The sequence below is a fragment of the Hypanus sabinus genome, chromosome 31, assembly GCF_030144855.1.
Source record: "Hypanus sabinus isolate sHypSab1 chromosome 31, sHypSab1.hap1, whole genome shotgun sequence".
NCBI classification, from domain to species: domain Eukaryota; kingdom Metazoa; phylum Chordata; class Chondrichthyes; order Myliobatiformes; family Dasyatidae; genus Hypanus; species Hypanus sabinus.
Genome location: NC_082736.1, coordinates 32376844 through 32402326, shown reverse-complemented (window position 1 = coordinate 32402326; position 25483 = coordinate 32376844). Strand labels below are relative to the sequence as shown.

At 49.8% G+C, this 25483-nt stretch overlaps 1 protein-coding gene across 1 annotated transcript in view; it reads left to right on the top strand.

Annotated features, from left to right (window-relative positions):
- The window catches only part of LOC132384052 (sorting nexin-32-like), a 65775-nt gene extending 47483 nt beyond the window's left edge, over positions 1–18292 (top strand). Inside the window, exons 9-13 of the mRNA XM_059955344.1 lie at positions 2273–2312; positions 4119–4205; positions 11370–11529; positions 13804–13889; positions 16922–18292. Of these exons, the coding sequence (XP_059811327.1) occupies positions 2273–2312; positions 4119–4205; positions 11370–11529; positions 13804–13889; positions 16922–16975 (427 nt within the window). The 3' untranslated portion in view covers positions 16976–18292. The remainder of the gene's footprint in view (positions 1–2272; positions 2313–4118; positions 4206–11369; positions 11530–13803; positions 13890–16921) is intronic.
- The last annotated feature ends 7191 nt before the right edge of the window (positions 18293–25483 follow it).

The window sequence follows — 25483 nt, the reverse complement described above, 5'->3', positions numbered from 1 at the left end:
GGGAGCCTTGGTTTTCGAGAGACATGGAGGCCCTGGTTTTTTTTGAAGGTGCATCGCAGGTAGGAATTGAGGTACTCGTGGAGAAAAAGAAATGCAAGAGAATACTTGAGAAAGAAATCGGGAGGGCTAAAAGAGTCTGCCCTAGCGGGCAAGGTGAAGGGCAATCCTAGGGGATGCTAAAAGCAAAAGGATTGTAAGGGACAAAAGTGGACCTCCGGAAGATTAGAACAGAAATCCATGTATAGAAGAGATCTTAAAGGGATATTTTGCATCTGTATTTACTCAGGAGACGGACACGGAGTCTGTAGAAGTGAGGCAAACCAGCATCAGCTTCACGGACCCTACACAGATTGCCGAGGAGTGTTTGCTGCCTTGAGGCAAACTAGGGTGGATAAATCGCCAGAGCCAAGCAAGGTGTTTCCTTGGACCCTGTGGAGACAAGCGCAGAAATTGCCAGGGCCTAGCAGAGGGATTTAAAGCATCCTTAGCCACGGGTGATGTGCTGGAGGGGGAGAGGATCGCTAATGTTGCTTTCTTATTTAAGAAAGACTCTAAATGTAAACCAGAAAATTGTAGGCCGGTGAGCCTGACGTCAGTACCAGGGAAGTTGTTGGTATTCTAAGGGACCAGATATACAAGTATTTGAATAGATGTTGACTGATTAAGGATAGTCAGCATGCCTTTATGCATGGTGGGTCTTGTCTAACCAATAGAGTTTTTGGAGGAAGTTAACAGGAAAGTTCATGAAGGCAAGACGGTGGACGTTGTCTACGTGGACTGTGGTGATGCATTGACAAGGTCTCACATGGGAGGCTGGTCAAGAAGGTTCAGTCGATTGGCATTCAGGGTGAGGTAGTAAATTGGATTAGACATTGGCTTCGTGGGATCAGCCAGAGAGTGGTAGTAGAGGGTTGCCTCTCCGTCTGGAGGCCTGTGACTACCGAAGAGTTGCAGGGATCAGTGCTGGGTCCTTTGTTGTTTGTCATCTATATCAATGAACTGGATAATGTGGTTAACTGGGTCAGCAAATTTGTTGATGACGCCAAGATTGGGGGGTGTAGTGGACAGTGAGGAAGTCTAGCAAGGCTTGCAGCAGGTTCTGGACCAGCTGGAGAAATGGGCTGAAAAATGTCAGACGTAATGTAATGCAGACAAGTGTGAGGTTTTGCACTTCGATAGGACCACCCAGGGTCAGACTTACACAGTGAACGGCAAGGCACTGAGGAGTGTGGTCGAGGGCATAACATTAGCTGCTTTAAATCAAAGTATGGAGTACAGAAGAAAGGATGTTGAAGTTGTATAAGACATCGAGGCCTAATTTAGAGTATTGTCTGCAGTTTTGGTTACCTACATACAGGAGAAATGTAAATATTCTATCAACTCTGTTGTCTGAATCCTGAAAGTGTGTGATGGGACAGTGTGGAGGGAGCTTTACTCTGTGTCTGACCCCGGGAGTGTGTGATGGGACGGTGAGGAGGATGCTTCACTCTGTGTCTGACCCCGGGAGTGTGTGATGGGACGGTGTGGAGGGAGCTTTACTCTGTGTCTGACCCCGGGAGTGTGTGATGGGACGGTGTGGAGGGAGCTTCACTCTGTGTCTGACCCCGGGAGTGTGTGATGGGACGGTGGACAGTGTGGAGGGAGCCTCACTCTGTGTCTGACCCCGGGAGTGTGTGATGGGACAGTGTGGAGGGAGCTTCACTCTGTGTCTGACCCGGGAGTGTGTGATGGGACGGTGTGGAGGGAGCTTCACTCTGTGTCTGACCCGGGAGTGTGTGATGGGACGGTGTGGAGGGAGCTTCACTCTGTGTCTGACCCCGGGAGTGTGTGATGGGATGGTGTGGAGGGAGCTTCACTCTGTGTCTGACCCCGGGAGTGTGTGATGGGACAGTGGAGGGAGATTCACTCTGTGTCTGACCCCGGGAGTGTGTGATGGGATGGTGTGGAGGGAGCTTCACTCTGTGTCTGACCCCGGGAGTGTGTGATGGGATGGTGTGGAGGGAGATTCACTCTGTGTCTGACCCCGGGAGTGTGTGATGGGATGGTGTGGAGGGAGATTCACTCTGTGTCTGACCCTAATACTCCAAGTTAGACCTTGCCGACATCATGCACAACTTCAACATAACACCCCAAGTCCTGTACTCAGTACTGTGACTTACGAAGGCTTCTTGTCCCTGCCCCCTTGGTGACTGCAGGGTGGATTGAGGAGTGTGGTGGGCTGGTGCTGACCTTAGTTGATGACAACATCCCTCTCTTTTCATCTTTCTTACAGGAACCTGCTCAAGCTAGCTGAGCTCTTCGAGAAACTCCGGGTAAGTACACACACACACACACCCCCCCCCCCCCCCCCCAAACATGGCATCAGCCCAGTCCCTCCCTCCCACATTGCCCTTTGGGAGGATGTTTTAAGATCAAAGATCAACTTTACTTGTCTGGTGCACAAGTTTATTAGATGCAGGAGTGGAGCCCCGTGTGGTCTGCTGTAGCCCACCCACCCACCAAGGTTCGACGTGTTCAGAGAAACTCTTCTGCACACCACTGTTGTATCTCACCGAGTTACAGTCACCTTCCAGTCAGCTTGAACCAGTTCTCCTCCAAGGCACTTTCACCCACAAAACTGCTACTAAACTTGATGGTTGTTCTTGCACCATCTTCTCTAAACTCTGGAGTCAGTTGTGTGTGAAAAATCCCTGGAGATGAGCCGTTCCTGAGATACTCAAACCACCCCGTCTGGCACCAACACGGTCAAAGTAACTCAGATCACATTTCTTCCCCTGCCCCCCTCCCGTTCTGATATTTAGCCTGAACAACAACTGAACCTTGTGACCACGTCGGCAGGCTCTTATACATCGAGTTGCTGCCACGTGACTGGCTGGTGTACCTAGCAAAGTGGCCACTGAGTGCATATGAAGTGAGAGATTAAAGTACAGATGTGGAATAAAATGTGCGTACGTAGCCCCCGTGCCCCCAGTAGGCTCCCATTCGCCTGGGGCGAACTGCCATTGCCCCACCAATAGTGCAATACTTTGGGGTGAGAATGGTGCGATGCACCCCCAGTACACACTCGCAATACAAACACCAGACAATACACCCAAAAGCGAGTCAATAATTTCAACTTTATAGTTATCTCTTGGTGATGTGTTAGTAGAAACAGATAATCTAAAGGCGCCAAATAAATTTATCAGTTTGCGCGCAGAATATTTTAATACGTTGGAGCTCACACCTCTGGTTGCATCCACAACGACCTTCCGAGCCTTCGGCCACCGTCCGAACCGCCGACGTCCAGCATCCGTCGCTCTGGAACCGCTGCCCGCTCCTCACTCGTCCGTCCTCCTCGCTCGCCTCCCAGTAAAGACCGCAAACTCCAGCTCAGCTTACACAGACAAGATAGCATAACAATTCTCCATTGGTTAGTTCCCCCCTTTATCAGTAGTCATAACCCGAAACAGAAACCCATTCCAGCAAAACCATTTCATTATAACAATACAGAGAAGCCATTTTGTTTGCCTGAACAGTTAACACCTCTTACAGGTACTGATAGTCCTACACGTAAATACCAACATGTGTGTACAGTGTAAGCAGCTTTTTAAAGAGTTGCTTAAAGCACAGGGATGGAGGGGGTTGGGGGAGGAGTGCTAACTAGAATGGTTGATCAGGAAACTTTGAATAGGGAGTGAAATTCTCATTTTAATAGCCCTATGGACCTTTCCAGAAGGGGAGTTAAGAGAAAAGGCAGTTTACCTATTTTATCTACAGGACAGGCCCTTCCAGCCTAGATTTAACCCTAGCCTAGTCACGGGGCAATTTCCAATGACCAATTTAAACTACTGACCAGTACGCCCTTGGACTGTGGGAGGAAACCCACACGTTGATGGGTAGGAAGCACAAAGTCATTGCAGATGATGAACTCAGGACTTCGCCATCTCACGTAATAATAGCGTCTCACCAGCCACAACCCTCCTCTGTGTCCTGGACATGTACAAGTCCCAGAGTGATGCTCGGCTGCAGCCAACGCCCTTTCCTGCTGTCCTGGCAATTCACTTCAACCCCATATTTACATTTTTTTTTGTGACCAGAGCTTCAATTAAAAAAAAACTGTTGGTTCTATCTTTCCCCAGAAATTAGAGGGGCGAGTGGCATCGGACGAAGACTTGAAGATGTCTGACTTGTTGCGATACTACACAAGAGATTCGCAGGCAGCCAAGGTAAGCGGAACGTCGAGTCCGCCCGCTATTACACCCTGACTAGCTGCCGCCTCGTCCCTCCTTGGCTCAACGGGATGCCAGCGAATTTGGCTGGGTGCACCCTCTTCCCCCTCCTGCTTGCCCCACCTGCCCTCTCACCCCTTGCATTGATCAGCAACAAATTCACGACCGGTCTCAGCAATAGCAAGCCTGATTCCTGTCGAGCGCCCCCTCGACGGGATGCAAAATACGATCGGCGGACAAGTCACGCGAGAGCTTCAGAGTGGAAGGGTGGATCAGAAAGTTTACAGGTGGCGCAGAAGGTTGGTGGTGGTGTAGACCGTGTGGAAAGTTGTCATAAAAGAGACACCGACAGGCTGAGAAGTCACAGGTGGAGTCTAGCCCAGAGAAGTGTGTGAAGTGATGCAATCCTCGCTGTATATCACTGGTCACGCTGTTCCAGTCAGAAATGATTCTCCAGCAGCACTCTCCGCTTCCTATTACGACCTGTTATGGCGGGCTGTGCTTCTGTAGAGAGTCCCCCACACAGAAGGTGCCCGCAGCCCCCGATAAACCCACACTGCTGGCCTCGCAGACGTTAGGTGGTACCTGTGGGCTGGCTGTACACTGGTCGGGTGCTTGCAAAGTGCAGAGGGTCTGCAAAAGGCCGTTTGAGCATTGGTCCCTAAATAGAACTGAACCATAAATGAATGCCATCAAATCAGAATCGGGTTTATGATCTCCGGCATGTGACACAAAATTTGTTAACTGAGCAGCAGTGCAATGCAGAGAAAAATGATAATCAATAAAATATAACAATAATAAATAAACAAGTAAATCAATTATGTAAATTGAAGATTATTGAGTGCAAAATCAAAAATACTGCATATCTGGGGGCGGGGGGATAGTGAGGCCGTGTCCAAAGCTTCAACGTCCGTTTAGGAGTCGGATGGCGGAGGGGAAGAAGCTTTTCCTGAATCGCTGAGTGTGTGCCTTCAGGCTCCTGTACCTCCTCCCTGATGGCAGAGGGGAAGAAGCTGTTCCTGAATCGCTGACTGTGTGCCTTCAGGCTTCTGTACCTCCTCCCTGATGGTAACAGTGAGAAGAGGGCATGCCCTGGGTGCTGCAGGTCCTTAATAATGGACCCTGCCTTTCTGAGACGCCACTCTCTAAAGATGTCCTGGGTGCTTTGTAGGCTGGTACCCAAGATGGAGCTGACTACATTTACAACTTTCTGCAGCTTCTTTTGGTCCTGTGCAGTGGCCCCTCCATACCAGACAGTGATGCAGCCTGTCAGAATGCTCTCCACAGTATAACTATAGAAGTTTTTGAGTGTATTTGTTGACGTGACAAATCTCTTCAAAATTCTAATAAAGTATAGCTGCTGTCTTGCCTTCTTTATAACTATGTCGATATGTTGGGACCAGGTTAGATCCTCAGAGATCTTGACACACAGGAACTTGAAACTGCTCACTCTCTCCACTTCTGATCCCTCTGTGAGGATTGGCATGTGTTCCTTCGTCTTACCCTTCCTGAAGTCCACAATCAGCTCTTTCGTCTTACTGACGTTGAGTGCCAGGTTGTTGCTGCGGTACTACTCCACTAGTTGGCATATCTCACTCCTCGTCACCATCTGGGATTCTACCAACAATGGTTGTATTGGAGGTAAATTTTTAGGTGATATTTGGGCTATTCCTAGCCACAGAGTCATGTGTATATAGGGTAGAGTAGTGGGCTAAGCACACGCCCCTGAGGTGCACCAGTGTTGATCGTCAGTGAGGAGGAGATGTTATCACCAATCCACACAGATTGTGGTCTTTCAGTTAGGAAGTCGAGGATCCAATTGCAGAGAGAGGTGCAGAGGCCCAGGTTCTGCAGTTTCTCAATCAGAATTATGGAATGATAGTATTAAATGCTGAGCTATAGTTGATTAACACCTTCCTGACGTGGGTGTTTGTGTTGTCCAAGTGGCCTAAGGCCGTGTGGGGAGCCATTGAGATTACATCTGCTGTTGACCTATTGTGGCGATAGGCAAATTGCAAAGGGTCCAGGTCCTTGCTGAGGTGGGAGTTCAGTCTTGTCATGACCAACCTCTCAAAGCATCTCATCACTGTAGATGTGAGTGCTACCGGGCGATAGTCATTAAGGCAGCTCACATTATTCTTCTTAGGCACTGGTACAATTGTTTTTGAAGCAAATGGGAACTTCCATCCATAGCAGTGAGAGGTTGTAAATGCACAGTTTGTTGGTTGGCACAGGTTTTCAGAGCCTTACCAGGTACTCCATTGGGGCCTTCCACCTTGCGATGGTTCACTCTGTTTAATGACAGCTTAACATCGGCCTCTGAGACGGAGACCACAGGGTCATCAGGTGCAGCAGGGATCTTCACAGCCGTCGTCGTGTTCTCCCTTTCAAAGTGTGGATAGAAGGCGTCGAGTTCATCTGGTAGTGAAGCATCGCTGCCGTTCATGCTACTGGGTTTTGCTTTGTCTTACAAACCCTGCCAGAGTTGTTGCCCATCCGATGTCGCCTCCAACCTCGTTCCAAATTGTCTCTTCGCCTTTAAACTAGTCTTCCGCAAATCATACCAGGTTTTCTGGTACAGGCCTGGGTTGCCAGACTTGAATGCCACAGATCCTGCCTTCAGCAGATGACGTACCTCCTGGTTCATCCACGGCTTTTGGTTTGGGAATGTACAGCAAGTCTTTGTAGGCACACACTCATCCACACAGGCTTTAATGAAATCGGTAACAACTGCAGCATACTCATCCAGATTTGAAGATGAATCCCTGAATACAGTCCAGTCCACCGATTCAAAGCAGTCCTGTAGGCGCTCCTGTGCTTCCCTTGTCCAAACCTTCTTGGTCCTCACTGCTGGTGCTGCAGTCTTCAGTCTCTGCATATACTCAGGGAGTAGAAGTGCAGCCAGGAGATCAGACTTCCTGAAGTGAGGGCGTGGAATAGCACGGTAGGCATTCTTGATGGTGGTGTAGCAATGGTCCAGTGTGTTGTTTCCTCTGGTATTGCAAGTGATCTGTTGATGGTAGTTGCTTCGAGGTTTTTTCAGACTGGCCTGGTTGAAACAATGGTGAACGTGTAAGGGTGCACTGTTCCATTACTCAGATCATCTAAAGCCTGCTTGACATTGGCCTGAGGTGGAATGTAAACTGCTACCAAAATGACCCCAGAGAACTCCTGTGGTAGGTAAACAGGCTAATACTTTACTGCTGGATATTCCAGGTCTGGTGAGCAGAATTGGGACAGCACTGATATGTTTGTGCACCAAGAAGAGCTGATCACGAGGCACACTCCTCCACCTCTGCTTTTGAGAGATTCTATAGATCTCTCCTGACGGTGCATAGTAAACCCGGCGATCTGGATCGCTGCACCAGGTACAGAAGGGATTAACCAGAATTCATTAAAACAAAGGACACAAGCGGTCCTAATGTCCCTCTGATTCAGTACCCTAGCTTTGAGATCTTCAATTGAGACTGCACTTTCGCCAGCAAGATAGTTGGTATAGGGAGTCTAAAAACACACTCGTAATCTTGATCTATGTCCAAGGTGTCCTCCGCGGGCACTTCCGACCACAATCGGTGTTGTTTCTGTCAGTTTCAAGCAGCAATAGTTCATTTAAACGCATTAAGACATCTTTGTTGACTGTACTGGCCTTGGGAGCAGTCATGCTTTTTTAGCTGTACCGGGCTGAAAAGGGAATATTTAATCATATCCATTGAGAGTACTGCTGCTACTCGAGTCGTGCCTTGGCGCAGCAGCGTCCCTCTGGGACCAAGGTGAAAAACACATTACCCGCAGCATACAGCGCACAGCACGTGTGATTACAGTTTCTCAAAGAAAAATATATTGTAGCCCAAGTCCCTGAGTGCCAATTGATGGCAAGTTGTCCTGGTCCGGCTTGTTTTTCCACTGTTCAAACACTAGAGGGCAGCACCAGACAAACTTCAGGATCAGCTCCCCCATGTGTGACATTACGAAGATCAAAACCATCCTTGCCAATAGAGTTTATCTCTTCGGACTTGCTTAGAAGGGATCTCTCGCTCAAAAAAAATGACATTTGATTAATCCCTACCCAGAATCAAAATCTGACTTGTGTTGTGAAGCTTCTTAATTTGCAGCAGCGCTACAGTGAAATAAGTATTACAAAAAACTCTATTATGAAAAATTTTATTAAATAAGTAGTGTGAGAAGGGAGCAAAAATAGTGAGGTGGTATTGATGGGTTTTCCCCATCCCCTCACCACTGCTGTGGGGATGCCAGTGGTCATAGCAAGAAGGGAGAATGGCCTGGATGGTGGGGTGGGGGTGTCCTTGATGATGGATACTGCTTTCCTGTGGCAGCGTTCCATATAAACGCGCTCGCTGGAGGGGAGGGCTCTGCCTGTGATGTTCACCACTTTCCGTGGCCCTTTTCCATTCCTGGGCACCAGTGCTTCCGTACCAGGCCGTGGTGCAACCCAGGGTACAGGATAACACTGGCCTCAAATTTTAGTTTCTCCCTCTCAGGTTGGGGGAGCAGTACCTCGTATTCCATCCTGAACGTTCGGTTTCTTTAGCTTCTGCTAATTTTTCTGCATCTTCTTCCATTCCCCATCCTGATTCCCCTCCTCTTCATCTGCCCATCACCTCCTTCTAGGTCCCCTTTTCCCCTACAGTCCACTCTCCTCTCCTCCTACCAGATTCTTCCTTAAGCCCTTTACCTTCTCCACCTATCACACCTCCCCCCCAGATTCTTATTTCAACAGCCCTCCCCCCTCACCTGGATTCACCTATCAGCTTGTACTCCTACCCTTCTTTCCCCCCCCCCCCCACAACCTTCTTTTCCCCCTCCTTTCCAGTTCTGATGAAGGGTCTCGTCCTGTAACGTTTATTCCTATCTAGAGACGTTGCCTGGCCTGCTGAGTTCCTTCAGCGTTTTGTGTGTGTTACTGAAGTACTACGGTATTTAACATTGCACTCGGGTCCAGGATAATATTGATCAGTTGGCAAGATGAGTTAGACCCATGGGAGACGACTTAGTCCTGACAAGTCGTAAATGCGCCTTATTATTTGTTAATTTATTTGTAGCAATATTACTTTGTGTGGGTAGGTTATATATACTTTGTAGTGTACCTTGGTCTGGAAGAATATTTTGTTTGGTGATTTTAAAAAAAAAGTTCAAAGTAAATTATTTATCAGAGTCCATGTATATCAACCCTGAGATTTGTTTTCTTGTGGGCATACACAGTAAATCCGAGAAACGCCTCCAGAATCGCCTCCTGATTTGACCCCAGGACAGTTTACAATGAGCAATTAACCCGCCAACCGATACGCCTTTGGACTGTGGGAGGAAACCAGAGCACCCAGAGGAAACCCACGCTGTCCCAGGGAGATGTAGGAACTCCTCACAGGCAATGACGTGTATTGAACCCTGGCCTAATCACGGGGACAGCTGGTACTGTAAACCGTTGTGCTAGCCGCTATGCTATCGTGCTACCCAAGCGATAAACGTTGAGAGCGTGAGATGAAGACTCCTTGAAAGTGAGTCCGTTGGTTGTGGGGACAGTTCGGTGTTGAGCGACATTCACACTCTCGACAGTTGAATGACAATAAACTGAACTTGATGATCTCTGTAGGGGACTAGTAAGGGTAGGTTGAACATAGGATATAGGAACAGAATTAGGCCATTTGGCCCATCGAGTCTTCTCAACCATTTCATCTTAGCTGATTGAATTTCCTTCTCAGCCCCAATCTCCTGCCTTCTCTCCGAATCCCTTCATGCCCTGACCAATCAAGGATCAATCAACCTCGGCCCCCATAGCTGCCTGTGACAACGAATTCCACAGATTCACCACTCTCTGGCTAAAGAGGTTCCTCCTCATCTCCGTTCCCCTATATTCAGAGGCTGAGTCCTCTGATCTTCGACTCCCACCACAGGAAGCATCCTCTCCACATCCACGCTGTCGAGCCCTTTCACCATTCAATAGGTTTCAATGAGGTCACCGCTCATTCTAGTGAATACAGGCTCAGAGCCATCAGACGCTCTTCATATGACAAGCAATTCAATCCTGGAATAATTTTTGTGAACCTCCTTTGAACCCTCTCTAGTTTCAGCACATCCTTTCTTGGACAAGGGGCTCAAACCTGTTGGCAGTACACCAAATGAGGCCCCACCGGTGCTTTATAAAGCCCCAACATTACATCCTTGCTTTTATATTCTAGTCCTATGTGAAGGCTCATAGGGCCTTTGAACTATTAGGGAACAGAAGGATTTCTGTACAAGTCCACAGACTCAAGGTGGCAGCACAGACAGAGAAGGTGATACCGAAAGTAAACGAGATTCACTCCTGCGTTTGTTAGAACACAGAAAATAAGAACAAGCGAGTTGTCTACGATAGAAAAACCAAGGGCCAAAAGTGCTCAGCAGGGCAGGCACGACATTTCGAGTTGACCCTTTGACAGAACTCTGAGGGATCCGAAAAGGGGTCGTGGGTCAGGGCATTGCTGTAGCCCAGCAGTTAGCACAACTCTTTACGGCACCAGAGACCTGGGTTCAATTCCCGCTGCTGTCTGTACGCTCTCCCTGTAAATGCGTGGGTTTCCTCCGGGTGCTCCGGTTTCCTCCCACATTCCAAAGACAAGTGAGTTCGGGGTTAGTAAGTCGTGGGTGTGCTGTGTTGGGACAGGAAGCTCGGTAACCCTTGTGGGCTGCCCCCAGCACATCCTCGGACTGTGTTTGTCGTTGACACAAACAACACATTTGACAGTGTGTACATCACTAATAAAGCTAATCTTTAAAATATTTTTATTCTTTTCTGCGCCCTGTCAATTCAAGGCCTTTTCTGAATGCTACAATCTTATGACCTCTGGCCTGGGAGTATTTTTTTTTTGAAAGATGCTAGAAATACAGAGCATCACATACACGCGCGCACACACAAAATACTGGAGGAACTCGGCAGATCAGGCAACATCTATGGGGAGGAATAAAGAGTGGATATGTTAGATGTGTGGGTTCAAACACCACCCTTGGAAGGGTCTCAGCCCAAAATGTCGACTGTTTATTCCTCTCCTGACTGCTAAGTTCAAGTATTCAGTGTGTGTGTGTGTGTAACTTGTTTTCTGCGTTAACCTCTGGCTGAAGCATCCCTTTGGCCAGGTGAGTTCAGCTGCCCTGTCGTTAACTCTTTAGGACCTCCTGTACCGGCGCGCGCGCGCCCTGTCCGATTACGAGAACGCCAACAAAGCCCTGGACCGGGCCCGCATGAAAAACAAGGACGTGAAGCAGGCCGAAACCAGCCAGCAGCTCTCCTGCCAGCGGTTTGAGAAGCTCTCTGAGTCAGCCAAGCAAGGTAAGACTACAAGATAGGCGCAGAATCTGACCCATCGAGTCTGCCGTACATGGCTGATTTCCCTCTTCATCCCATTCTCTCGCCTTCTCCCCATAACTTTTGATGCTCTGACTAATCGAGATCCTATCAACCTTTACTTTAAATATACCCAACGACCTGGCCTGCACAGCCGTCTGTGGCAATGAATTCCACAGATTCACCGCCCTCTGGCTAAAGGGATTCCTCCCCATGTCCATTCTAAAGCGACATCTTCTATTCCAGTCCCAGACTCGCCCACTATGGGAAACAATTTCTCAACATCCACAACATCTAGTCCTTTCAATATTGTGTGTGAGAGAGAGAAACTTGTGTGTGACTGAAAGACTGCTTGAGTTTGTCCACCAGTTATGGGACCTGGAGTATTGCCATCCCTACCTTTGCAATGTGAACTAAATCGCCAGTAAGAAGTAGCTGTTCGATATGAAGTAGCCTTCTGCTCAGCCAAAATGAGACGCTCTTTGAAGGGAGAGGCCTGTTCGACCCAATATTGCGTGACATTTTATATGCTGAGGGGCAATTCCATATTTACAATGCTTCCTTTGAATTACATGCAACTGTCCCACCACCTCTTCCACACCCACACTCCAGACAACCAAAGCGAATGTTGAATCGGCATTGTCTGGTTTTTCAATCTACCTGCTCCCAGCTCTGGGAACTTATTGTCCAGAGCTGCATTTTAAATGTAATCTACAGTCCACGTTCAGGTTTAAAGATTGGTTGCTGAAATTAGTTCCTGAATTAATATTTTGCGGTACACCCCAAGTCCTGAATATTCCTTGGCACCTACAGACCCACGGTGTTATGCCGGGCTTTTCCCCTACTCTAAAATCAATCTTGCCCTCCCACATGACCCTCTTTTCTCTTTCAACCATGTGCCTTGTCTAATGTGTGGGGGGGGGGGGGGGGGGAGTGTTGAGATTTAGATTTAGACTTGTTTATCGAAACACAGCGAAATGCATCGTTTGCACTTGAAACCAACGCACCCAAGGACACGCTGGGGGCAGCCGGCAAATGGCGCCAGCATAGCACTCAACAGAACAACAAGAAACAAAACAGGCTCCTTTCCTCTCTCCCACCCCCATGCGGACAGTCCTCCAACTCCAGGTCAGACTTCTGGGCCTCCGGTCTTCAGGCGGAAGTACTCATTGGAACCGACTCAATACTGGAGGTCGATTGGAAGTTGGAGGGTCTTGGCCCAAAATGGCCTCCAGCTTTCGGGCATCAGGCTACAACTTCCCAACTTCTAATAGACCTTCAGTATCGGTCCCTGGACCAGCCGATGATGAGACCCTGTGGTTCAAACTCTGAGCACATGCTGGAACAACGATGGGTGTCCTTTATTCCTGTCCATATCACTGGCCTTCAAGCACAGAGCAAGGGTTTGCACCAATTCGCTCACATTCACATTCACCAATTCACATTCGCTCTCTCGCCCTTCCATCTCTTATTCTCCCCTTGCACATCGGTCGTCATCCCCCTTCCAATCTTCCCTGCCACTTGACTAAGCTACAGCGGCCACTATAACTCACCGACCCACACGTCTGTGGGACGTGGGAGGAAACTGGGGCCTTGTTAATCACAGTCACTCCAGGTACAGCCGCTGCTCACAGATCCAAGTTCAATCCCAACCTCTGGCGCTGTCTGTGTGGAGTTTGCATGTTCTCCATCGTAGATTGAGGCACGGGTCGAGTGGGCAGCCAGAGACATCTTGCCAGGGAGCACAATTTTAAGATGATTGGAGGAAAGTGTAGGAGAGATGTCTGGGGTATTTTTTTTTTTTACACAGAGTGTCTGAGATGCGCTGCCAGGAGCGGTGGTACATTAAGGATGTTTCAGAGACTCTTGGGCTCATGGATGATAGGAAAAGTGGAAGGATACGTGGGAGGGAAGGGTTAGATCGATCCTGGAGTAGGTTAAAGGGTCAGCACATCATTGTGGGCCGAAGAGCCTGTCCTGTGCCGTCATTCCCTGTGACTGCCTGGGTTTCCCTCTCCTCCCACATCCGGCTGATGTGGCGGGGGTTGGTGAATGGGTGAGGGGTAGAATCTTGGGAGGGGGTTTGCGTCCTGTCCCTGTTGGGGTGGGAGGGTGTAACCAGTCAGAGTTGTGTGTCTGTGTGTGTGAGATCTGTCCCCCAGTGAGGGTCTGTGTGTGTGTTTGTGAAATTTCCCCCCCCCCCCCCCCCAGGTACGACTCTGTCTCTGCCAGTCTCACCTCCATTTGCTTCCTCCGCAGAACTCACAGACTTCAAAGTTCGCAGAGTCTCCGCCTTCAGAAAAAACATGATCGAGATGACCGAACTGCAGCTGAAACACGCTAAGGTGGGTATTGAAAATCCAGAGGTAGCACTGTCCCTCCACCATGTGCTCTAAGGCAAATCTGACCATGTGCTCCGGATTCCTCAAACATTCCAAAGACACGCGAGTTAGGGTTGGCCTGCTACGTTGGCGCTGGGAACATGGCGACACTTGCAGGCTAACGTCAGCACAGTCCGCTGACTGTGTTGATTGTTGACGCAGATAACACGTTTCTGCAGACGCTGGGAATCCAGAGCAGTAGACACAAAACGCTGGAGGAAGAGCAGGTCGGGCAGCATCCATGGAGGGGAATAAACAGTTGGAATTTTGGGCCGAGACCCTTCCTCAGGACTGGAGAGGGAGGAGAAGGAAGGGGGAGGAGGACAAGCTGCCAGGTGGGTGGGAGAGAGGGAATGATGTCAGAAGCTGGGAGATGATGGGTGGAAGAGGTAAAGGACTGGAGAGGAAGGAGTCTGATTAGAGAGGAGAGTGGACCACGGGCGAAAGGGAAGGAGAGGGGAACCAGGAGAGGGCATGGGCACATGAGAAGAGATAGGGTGACGGGGGAACCAGAATAGGAGAAAAAGCGAAATGAGGGAGAGGGGAGAAATTACCAGAAGTTCAAGAAATCGATGTTCATGCCATCAGGTTGGCGGCTAACCCAGATGGAATACGAGGTGTTGTTCCTCCAACCTGAGTCTAGCCTTGTTTTGAAGTAGAGGAGGCCACGTCAGAAAGTCAAATTGAAATAGGAGGCAACTGGGGAAACCTCGCCTTTTGCGGTGCAGGGAAGGAAGATGTACGTTTCAATGAACCCGTGACAAGTAAACAGAGTCTTTAAAATCTTTAAATCGAACTACCTTTGCAATTAATATCTGCAGAGAAATAAACAAGTGTCCGGTCAGCCCTTTGAGTCCAGCCCGCCCCAATCATTCATTGGGATCGAGATTGACCGTCAATCGCAATGTGTTATCACGCCCCTCTGTCGAGAAATTTCAGTCACAGCACAGACTCAGGCCCTTTTTGCCCATCTGCTCTCTGCCAGCCAAGATTCCCATTTAAGCTAATCCCATTTGGTTTGTCTCCCTCTGAATCAGGGATTCCCAACCTGGGGTCCATTGACCCCCTTGCTTAATGGTATCAGTACATTGCATTTTTAAAAAAACAGTTGGGAACTGCTGCTCTAGACCCTTCCTATCCACGTACCTGATTAAAGACATAAATCAGCTTTTTTTTTGTACATTAAAACACAGTGAAGTGCGTCATTTGCATCAACAAGCAGCGCAGCCCGAGGAGGTGCTGGGGGCAGTCCGCAAGGGTCACCGAGTTCCTGGCACCAACATGGCATACCCAAAATTCACTAACCCTATCTCATACGTCTGCCTTTCGACTCTGGAGGAAACTGGAGCACCTGAAGGAATCCCACGTGGTCATGGGGAGAGCGTGCAAGTTCCATGCGGAGAATCTTGCCTCTGCCTCCCTTCTCAAGGGGCATTCGGAAGGATAATAACACCTTGCCTTGCTGGAGACACCCAGATCCAATTTGTGTGTGGTGGTGTTTTTTTTTGGTAGATCTCTGCTTGTTGTCTTGAGCTCAGCAGGTCAGGCAGCATCTAGAGACGGAAATAAACAGTCGACGTTTTGTTCCGAGACCCTTCTTCAGCCCTTTCCGGCTTCAACTCTCTCCCCCCCACCCCCCCAATCTGATCCCATCTGTCACCTGTCAGCTTGTACCCCTTCCCTCCCCCTCCCCGCCCACCTCCGAGCATTTCCACAACTTGCATCACAAGAGGACTTCGCGGTGGCCAGATGTTTAATTTCCATTCCCATTCCAGTGTGTCAATCCATGGCCTCTTGTGCCAAGTTGGTGACACCTTCAGGGTGCAGGAGTTTTGTCTGGGTAGCCTCCAACCTGATGGCGTGAGTATCAATTTCTCCTTCCGGTGGATGTTCCTGCCCTTTCCCCCATTCCCCACTCTGGCCTTTCACTTCTTCTCGCCTGCCTATAACTTCTCCCGGGTCCCCTTTCTCCCACGGTCCACTCTCCTCTCCCTATCATATCCTTTCTTCACCAGCCCTTGACCTTTCCCACCCACCTGACTTCACCTATCACCTTCCACATAGCCTCTTTCCCCCCCCCCCACCCGCCCGCCCCACCTTTTCATCCTGGCATCTTTCCCTCGTCCTTCTCAGTCCCGATGAAGGGTCTCGGCCCTTCGACTGTTTATTCTGCCCACCTGCCAAGTTCCTCCAGCATTTTTTTGTATGTGTGTTGCTCTGGGATTTCCAACCTTTGCAGAATCTCTTGTTACAGCGGTTTATTTAATTTTGCTATCATGCTCTGATCCTCAATTAAGTATTTTTTTAAATGTTCCCTCAGTGTTTTTAAATTTTCCCACCTTTGTTTTAAAAGCCTTTACTTCCTTACCCCCAGTTACGCCACTGACGTTTGGGGCAGCAATGAAGCTTCCCCATCTCTGCTGTTCAGGGTTTCCTTCACCACGTCAGTAGCTTCCTCTCGGTTTTCACCCCTGTCAGTCTGGCAAGTCCCAGGTGGAGACTCAGGAATACCGTCACACTGAGATGTAGAAGGATTCTCCATTGCTGTTTCTGTACCAGTTTTGTTTGGCCAGTCGGGGTTGTTAGCCCTGACCCAGGACCACTCCTAGTCTGACCTCTACCCTTTGACCTGTTTGGTCTGCGTGACCCACCTGCCCTCCCATTCTGCCTCTAGCCCTGAGTTCTGAAATTCTCTCTCAATTTTTTTAAGACATCTAAGGACTGAGGTTGAATATTTGTAACACACTCAAACCACTGGGGGTCCATGTCCTCCCCTTCTGCCACAATGAGGGCCCCCTCAGTTGGAGGAGCAACTCCTCTTATTTCCTCTGGGTAGCCTCCAACCCAACGGCACGAATCTTCCCCCGGTTAAACTCTTGATCTGTAAAAATATTTTTTTGCAAAGAGAAAGGCGCTTCAGCAGCACAGCAAGCTGCGAGGCGTTTTGGAAACAGGGCGATGTTTTTCATTATTTTTCCTTTTCTCCCCCCTTCCAGGCCAACCTGCTGCTCCTGAGAAACTGCCTGAGCACGTTGCGAGAAGAACAGTAGTTAATTGTTTCCACTGTGTGCGTGTGTGTGCGTGCGCGCGTGTGTATTTTGAGGTACAGTTCACCCCTTGGTTCATCATCATGTTCCCATTGTTTTTGGGGCTGGGGCAGTCCTGTTTGCTGCCAGTTTTTTTTTCCTCATTTTAAAAAATTTTGTCTTGAGTCTTAAGCACCCCAACAATTTGGCGACAGGCTCAGCGGACAGCAAGAGTTCCTGCATTCTGACCTTTCTCCCACCGATTTAAGGGTGCATGCATTATCACTCTCACCCAACCCCGGAGAATCTGTACAGGGTGGGCGGGGAGGCCTGTCATAAGTTTGCAACTACTCGAACTCTCACTGCAGATAGACCCCCCCCCCCACCTCCTCTGTTGTGACCTTCTCCCACCCCCCCCCCCACCCCCACTACAGTTGACTCTTAACTCTCCCGGTGTTGACTCTGTGCAGGACTAGATGATCCCCTCCCCGAATCAACGCTTCCCTCTGTGAATTCTTCCCCCCCCCCCCAACTTGATTCTGCCCCCTGAAGATGAGCCTTGGAAGCCAGAGGTCCGCTTGCCATCTTAAAAACCGATTGCAAGAAGGTGTCTTGCAATTGCCAGCTCTCCAGGGCTAGTTCAATCCAGACGAACTACTGGTAATACTCAGCAGGTCAGGCAGCACCTGCAGGGGAAAGTGATGTACTGGTTTACTAGCACTTAAAGGTCTTGGACCCGGAATATTAACTCCCCTCTGCTGCTTGTTATTTATAAATGCACCTTTACCTGATGCAAGAATGCCATGCTACAGGAGAGAAAATGGTCACTTAACTGCTCATCGTGAGCCTGAATCCCCTGCACTTCACAGGCCAACGTCCTTGCCCGTCCTCTGTCCTAACCCTGCTGCAGGTTTGCCTGGCGCACTGGTGTCGAGCAAGTTTTCTTCTGTGTCTTACTTGTGCTGTCCTTGTCCCAGGGAGTGTTTGAAGTGCCAATGTGTTCTTCGTCTTTGGTCCCATCTATCCCTTCCGCTTTCTTTTTTTTTAAAAAAAAAACACACACACAACAGATCGGGGACCAAAACACCCGCCACCCTCGTCGAGAGACCTTGCTCCTCGCTGGCGCGGCCGTTTGGAGTGCCTAGTTATCTCTGTTGTTGGAGTCGGTCGTACTTCAGGTAAAGCTCAAAGGCGGCAAGAGTCCAGCTTGGCTGCTTCCAGGCAAAATTTTTGTTTAGTCCTAATGGGTAAATGTTTAAATTCTTTGTCTTGGGCAATTCTTCAACCAGCTCCCAATTAGTTTAACCCTCTGATTTCTAAATAAAACGTGGCTGAATTTCATTTGCGTGCATTGATTCCCCCCACGCGTCTCGGGGTTGCCTGGCCAGGCGTCTGCCGTCCTGGTGGGAGTGATCGCGGGCGACGGTGCATGGCAATTGTCAAATGCTGATGTGAGAAAAGGCGGCCTCTGGGGAATGAGAAGGCTGGTTTTGTTACTGGCAAAGAGCAGGATTCTGTGTGAATGTTCAGAACCTCGCTGTGTGAGTCCTTGGAATAGTGAGGGCATAGAATATGGAGGAACAGTACAGACCTTTCAATCCATGATGGTGGGCCGATCTTTCAACCCACTCTAAGACCCATCTAACCATTCTCTCCTATCATTCCACCTGAATGATAGATAAACAGAGGACTATCTAAGAGTTTCTTAAATCCTCCTCATACCGTGGACTCCTCAATTAATGGTAAGGCTACATGGCATAAAAAAGGTTGGGGAAACCCTGCTCTTTCTGTAATACCCCCAACCCTGGCAGGGCGCTCCATGCACCTATTGGGGGGGGGGGGAGAGAAGGAATGAACCACCTATCATGCCCCTCCAGCACCTACAAATATGCTCCCTAGTATTAGCCATATCCACCCTGGGAAAGAGTCTCTGGCTGCCCCTGTCTACTCACTCTATGCTCTTGTATACTTCTATCAAGTCACCTCTTTAAAGAAAAAAGCCCCAGCTCGCACAACCTCTCCTCTTAAGATGAGCTCTCTAATCCAAGCAGCATCCTGGTGAATCTCCTCTGCACCCTCTCTAATCCAGGCAACGTCCTGGTGAATCTCCTCTGCACCCTCTCTAATCCAGGCAACGTCCTGGTGAATCTCCTCTGCACCCTCTCTGATCCAGGCAGCGTCCTGGTGAATCTCCTCTGCACCCTCCCTAATCCAGGCAGCATCCTGGTGAATCTCCTCTGCACCCTCTCTAATCCAGGCAGCATCCTGGTGAATCTCCTCTGCACCCTCTCTAATCCAGGCAGCGTCCTGGTGAATCTCCTCTGCACCCTCCCTAATCCAGGCAGCATCCTGGTGAATCTCCTCTGCACCCTCTCTAATCCAGGCAGCATCCTGGTGAATCTCCTCTGCACCCTCTCTAATCCAGGCAGCGTCCTGGTGAATCTCCTCTGCACCCTCCCTAATCCAGGCAGCATCCTGGTGAATCTCCTCTGCACCCTCTCTAATCCAGGCAGCATCCTGGTGAATCTGCTCTGCACCCTCTCTAATCCAGGCAGCATCCTGGTGAATCTCCTCTGCACCCTCTCTAATCCAGGCAGCATCCTGGTGAATCTCCTCTGCGCCCTCTCTAATCCAGGCAGCATCCTGGTGAATCTCCTCTGCACCCTCTCTAATCCAGGCAGCATCCTGGTGAATCTCCCCTGCACCCACTCTAATCCAGGGGGCATCCTGGTGAATCTCCTCTGCACCCTCTCTAATCCAGGCAACGTCCTGGTGAATCTCCTCTGCACCCTCTCTAATCCAGACAGCATCCTGGTGAATCTCCTCTGCACCCTCTCTAATCCAGGCAACGTCCTGGTGAATCTCCTCTGCACCCTCTCTAATCCAGACAGCATCCTGGTGAATCTCCTCTGCACCCTCTCTAATCCAGGCAGCATCCTGGTGAATCTCCTCTGCACCCTCTCTAATCCAGGCAGCATCCGGGTGAATCTCCTCTGCACCCTCTCTAATCCAGGCAGCATCCTGGTGAATCTCCTCTGCACCCTCTCTAATCCAGGCAGCATCCTGGTGAATCTCCTCTGCACCCTCTCTAATCCAGGCAGCATCCTGGTGAATCTCCCCTGCACCCTCTCTAATCCAGGCAGCATCCTGGTGAATCTCCTCTGCACCCTCTCTAATCCAGGCAGCATCCGGGTGAATCTCCTCTGCACCCTCTCTAATCCAGGCAACGTCTTGGTGAATCTCCTCTGCACCCTCTCTAATCCAGACAGCATCCTGGTGAATCTCCTCTGCACCCTCTCTAATCCAGACAGCATCCTGGTGAATCTCCTCTGCACCCTCTCTAATCCAGGCAGCATCCTGGTGAATCTCCTCTGCACCCTCTCTAATCCAGGCAGCATCCTGGTGAATCTCCTCTGCACCCTCTCTAATCCAGGCAGCATCCTGGTGAATCTCCTTTGCACCCTCTCTAATCCAGGCAGCATCCTGGTGAATCTCCTCTGCACCCTCTCTAATCCAGGCAGCATCCTGGTGAATCTCCTCTGCACCCTCTCTAATCCAGGGGGCATCCTGGTGAATCTCCTCTGCACCCTCTCTAATCCAGGGGGCATCCTGGTGAATCTCCTCTGCACCCTCTCTAATCCAGGCGGCGTCCTGGTGAATCTCCTCTGCACCCTCTCTAATCCAGGCAGCATCCTGGTCAATCTCCTCTGCACCCTCTCTAATCCAGGTAGCGTCCTGGTGAATCTCCTCTGCACCCTCTCTAATCCAGGCAGCGTCCTGGTGAATCTCCTCTGCACCCTCTCTAATCCAGGCAGCATCCTGGTGAATCTCCTCTGCACCCTCTCTGATCCAGGCAGCGTCCTGGTGAATCTCCTCTGCACCCTCCCTAATCCAGGCAGCATCCTGGTGAATCTCCTCTGCACCCTCTCTAATCCAGGCAGCATCCTGGTGAATCTCCTCTGCACCCTCTCTAATCCAGGCAGCGTCCTGGTGAATCTCCTCTGCACCCTCCCTAATCCAGGCAGCGTCCTGGTGAATCTGCTCTGCACCCTCTCTAATCCAGGCAGCGTCCTGGTGAATCTCCTCTGCACCCTCTCTAATCCAGGCAACGTCCTGGTGAATCTCCCCTGCACCCACTCTAATCCAGGCAGCATCCTGGTGAATCTCCTCTGCACCCTCTAATCCAAGCAGCATCCTGGTGAATCTCCTCTGCCCCCTCTCTAATCCAGGCAGCATCCTGGTGAATCTCCTCTGCACCCTCTCTAATCCAGGCAGCATCCTGGTGAATCTCCTCTGCGCCCTCTCTAATCCAGGCAGCATCCTGGTGAATCTCCTCTGCACCCTCTCTAATCCAGGCAGCATCCTGGTGAATCTCCCCTGCACCCACTCTAATCCAGGCAGCATCCTGGTGAATCTCCTCTGCCCCCTCTCTAATCCAGGGGGCATCCTGGTGAATCTCCTCTGCACCCTCTCTAATCCAGGCAACGTCCTGGTGAATCTCCTCTGCACCCTCTCTAATCCAGACAGCATCCTGGTGAATCTCCTCTGCACCCTCTCTAATCCAGGCAGCATCCTGGTGAATCTCCTCTGCACCCTCTCTAATCCAGGCAGCATCCGGGTGAATCTCCTCTGCACCCTCTCTAATCCAGGCAGCATCCTGGTGAATCTCCTCTGCACCCTCTCTAATCCAGGCAGCATCCTGGTGAATCTCCTTTGCACCCTCTCTAATCCAGGCAGCATCCTGGTGAATCTCCTCTGCACCCTCTCTAATCCAGGGGGCATCCTGGTGAATCTCCTCTGCACCCTCTCTAATCCAGGGGGCATCCTGGTGAATCTCCTCTGCACCCTCTCTAATCCAGGCAGCGTCCTGGTGAATCTCCTCTGCACCCTCTCTAATCCAGGCAGCATCCTGGTCAATCTCCTCTGCACCCTCTCTAATCCAGGTAGCGTCCTGGTGAATCTCCTCTGCACCCTCTCTAATCCAGGCAGCGTCCTGGTGAATCTCCTCTGCACCCTCTCTAATCCAGGCAGCATCCTGGTCAATCTCCTCTGCACCCTCTCTAATCCAGGCAGCGTCCTGGTGAATCTCCTCTGCACCCTCTCTAATCCAGGCAGCATCCTGGTCAATCTCCTCTGCACCCTCTCTAATCCAGGTAGCGTCCTGGTGAATCTCCTCTGCACCCTCTCTAATCCAAGCAGCATCCTGGTGAATCTCCTCTGCACCCTCTCTAATCCAGGTAGCGTCCTGGTGAATCTCCTCTGCACCCTCTCTAATCCAGGTAGCGTCCTGGTGAATCTCCTCTGCACCCTCTCTAATCCAAGCAGCATCCTGGTGAATCTCCTCTGCACCCTCTCTAATCCAGGTAGCGTCCTGGTGAATCTCCTCTGCACCCTCTCTAATCCAGGTAGCGTCCTGGTGAATCTCCTCTGCACCCTCTCTAATCCAGGTAGCGTCCTGGTGAATCTCCTCTGCACCCTCTCTAATCCAAGCAGCATCCTGGTGAATCTCCTCTGCACCCTCTCTAATCCAGGTAGCGTCCTGGTGAATCTCCTCTGCACCCTCTCTAAAGCTTTCACATCCTTCCTATAATGAGGCGACCAGACTGGGACACCGTACCGCAAATACAGGCACATAACCCAGCTGTGAGAGGGTATGCAGCTCCTCCTCCGCCACTCCGAAGTCACCACAGTTCAAATGACACATTTCACTGCAAGTTTTGTTTAATTATTTTATTTGAGATACGGCACAGGACGTGCCCAGCACACTGTCGCCATGCTTCCAGTGCCAACGTGGCATGCCCACAACTCACGAACCCTAGCCTGTACATTTTCGGGCTGTGGGAGCACCTAGAAGAAGCCCACACTGTCACAGGGAGAACATACAAACTCCTTACAGTGGCAGGAATTGCACCCTGATCTTGCCCGCGTCGGAAAGCGATGCGCTAACCTCTACCCCACCATAGAAGAGGCAAGGGAACTTGGAGGGTCGGCCAGCATCTGTAGAGGCAGAGAGATGGTGAACGATTCTGGTCATGACATAGGGCATTGAGCTGAAGTGTTGATCCTCTATCTGCCTCCACAGATGGCTGCCTGACCTGCTGAGTTCCTTCAGTGAATTTTTTAAAAAATATGTATTGCTGTCTGACAAACAAGCTGGTTCTTGCATTGCATGCTCTGTGTATTAACCAGCAGACGCAGTTAACTCTTTTTGGCTCGGCTTTGGGAATGGGTCTCCCAGTGTGCCATTGTATCCTCATCCCATCAGCCTCGCCACGCTCTTTGGGAATGCTGAGCAGTAAGGTTCGGAGCACAAAGGAGTCACGGGGGCCTGGGGTCACTGCAGTTTGAGGCTCGTGGGTCAGTCTCAGAAGGCGATGGGTGAAGCCCAAGTGCGTAGGAAAGCTAAAGGGTTGAGGGAAGAGGAATCTGACAGGAAAGGAGGCATTTCACTGTATCTTTCAATGTACATGTGAATCGGAATCTAATGGTGCTGTATTCAGTTAAAGATGGAGATTGTCTTTATTGTGTATACATTGCAGTTTATAAATAAAAATACTTATCATCATTATGTGCCCTACAGAGCAGGATAGCACAGAATCAGACCCTTCAGCCGATCTAATTCATGCCAAAACCATTTAAACTGCCTATTCCCATTGACCTGCACTGGGACCATATCACTCCATCCATGTCCCTATCCAAATTTCCCTTAAATGTTGAAATCAAGCTCACATTCACCACTTCCACTGGCAGCTCATTCCACACTCTCACCGCCCTCTGAGTGAAGAAGTTTCCCCTCATGCTCCTCTTAAACTTAACCTTTCACCCTTAACCCCTCTGATTGTAGTCCCACCCAACCTCTATCAAGTCTCCCCTCAATCTTCTATGTCCCAAGGTATAAAGTCCTAACCTATTCAATCTTATGACTCTGGTCCTCCAGACAACGCTTCACCTTTGTAAATTTTCCCTGTACTCTTTCAACCTTGTTTATATCTTTCCTTTAAATGACCAAAACTGCACACAATAGTCCAAATTAGGCCTCTCCAATGTCTTATACAACATCCCCTCTCCTGTACTCAATACTTTGATTTATGAAGGCCAAAGTGCCAGTTTTCTTTACAACTCTATCTACCCGTGACACCACTTTCAACGAATGATTGACCGATATCCCCAGATCCCTCTGTTCTACCACACTCCTCAATGCCCTACCGTTCACTTTGTAAGACCAGCCCTGGTTAATCCTCCCAAAGTGCAAAACTTCACTCTTGTCTGACAATAAGTCCTAGGAGCAGAATTAGGTCATTTGACCTATTAAGTCTGTTCTGCCATTTAATCATGGCTGTGACCCTTACCCCACCCCCTTCCTCAGCCACGTTCCCGGCCTTCTCCCTGTAACCTCTGATGCCATGTCCAGTCAAGCTCTGCCTTGAAGACACCCAACGATTTTGCCCCCACAGCTGCCTGTGGTAATAAATGGCACAAGTTCACCACCACACTAAATTCTCTCTGCTTTTATTCAGTCAATAGAGATCCTGCTGCAAGTCTCGATAGCCCTCCCTGCTATCCACCACCCCCCCCCCCCCCCCGCCCCACCAATCTTGGTGTCATCTCCAAATTTGCTGATCTGGTTAACCACGTCAGATCATTGATTAAATGGCAAACAACAACAGACCCAGCACCATTCTCTGCATCACTCCACTAGGCCACTGCTACCACTCTCTGGTTTCTCCTACAAATCCAATGTACTACCTTGAATGTTGTCCTGTCGTTGACCATGATTGTTCTTGTCAAATTTTTCTACAGAAGTGGTTTTCTACTGCCGACTTCTGAACGGTGTCTTTAAAAGGTGGGTGACACCTCTGGCGATTATCAGTACTCCCCAGAGATTGTCGAGCCTGGGGTCAGTGGTTGCATAACCGGGGCTTGAGATCTGCACCGGCTGTCTGTACGATCTGCTCCCCTGGCTTCACATCACCCTGATCGAGGAGCTACACCTCGCCCAAGGGTGACCTGCGGGCTGGCAGAGGGAAGGAGCACCTTACACCTCCTTTGGTAGAGACATGGACACCCACGTGCAGCCCCTTTAAATTCAGGTTTACCACGTGTAAATCAAACTCAGAATTAAAGCCAATTTCATAATTTTAAACGTAATTCCTCTCATTAGCTCAAAACAGCACTGTTGAAGTCAGACTCAGGTTTATGTAGTAAAGATCCAAAATACATTTATTATCAGTTTGTATGTGGTATACAACCCCGAGAATTGTCATCCCCAAAGAAACGCCACGGAACCCGTTCAGAGAAAAGTATCAACCTCGCCCCTCCTCCGTGAGGCACACTAAATATAAAACATGAGATCAAAAGTGTCCTTTTGACATGTTGAGTTCTGCTCTGTACATCAAGACTTGCCGTGGAATGTGTTGTTTGCCTCAAATTAAATCAGGGAGGAACGTGCTGGAGGCAGCCTCAGGTGTTCTCCGGTGCCAACACGGCCCACCCCACGACTTGCTAACCTTAACCCGTGTATATTTTGGGAAT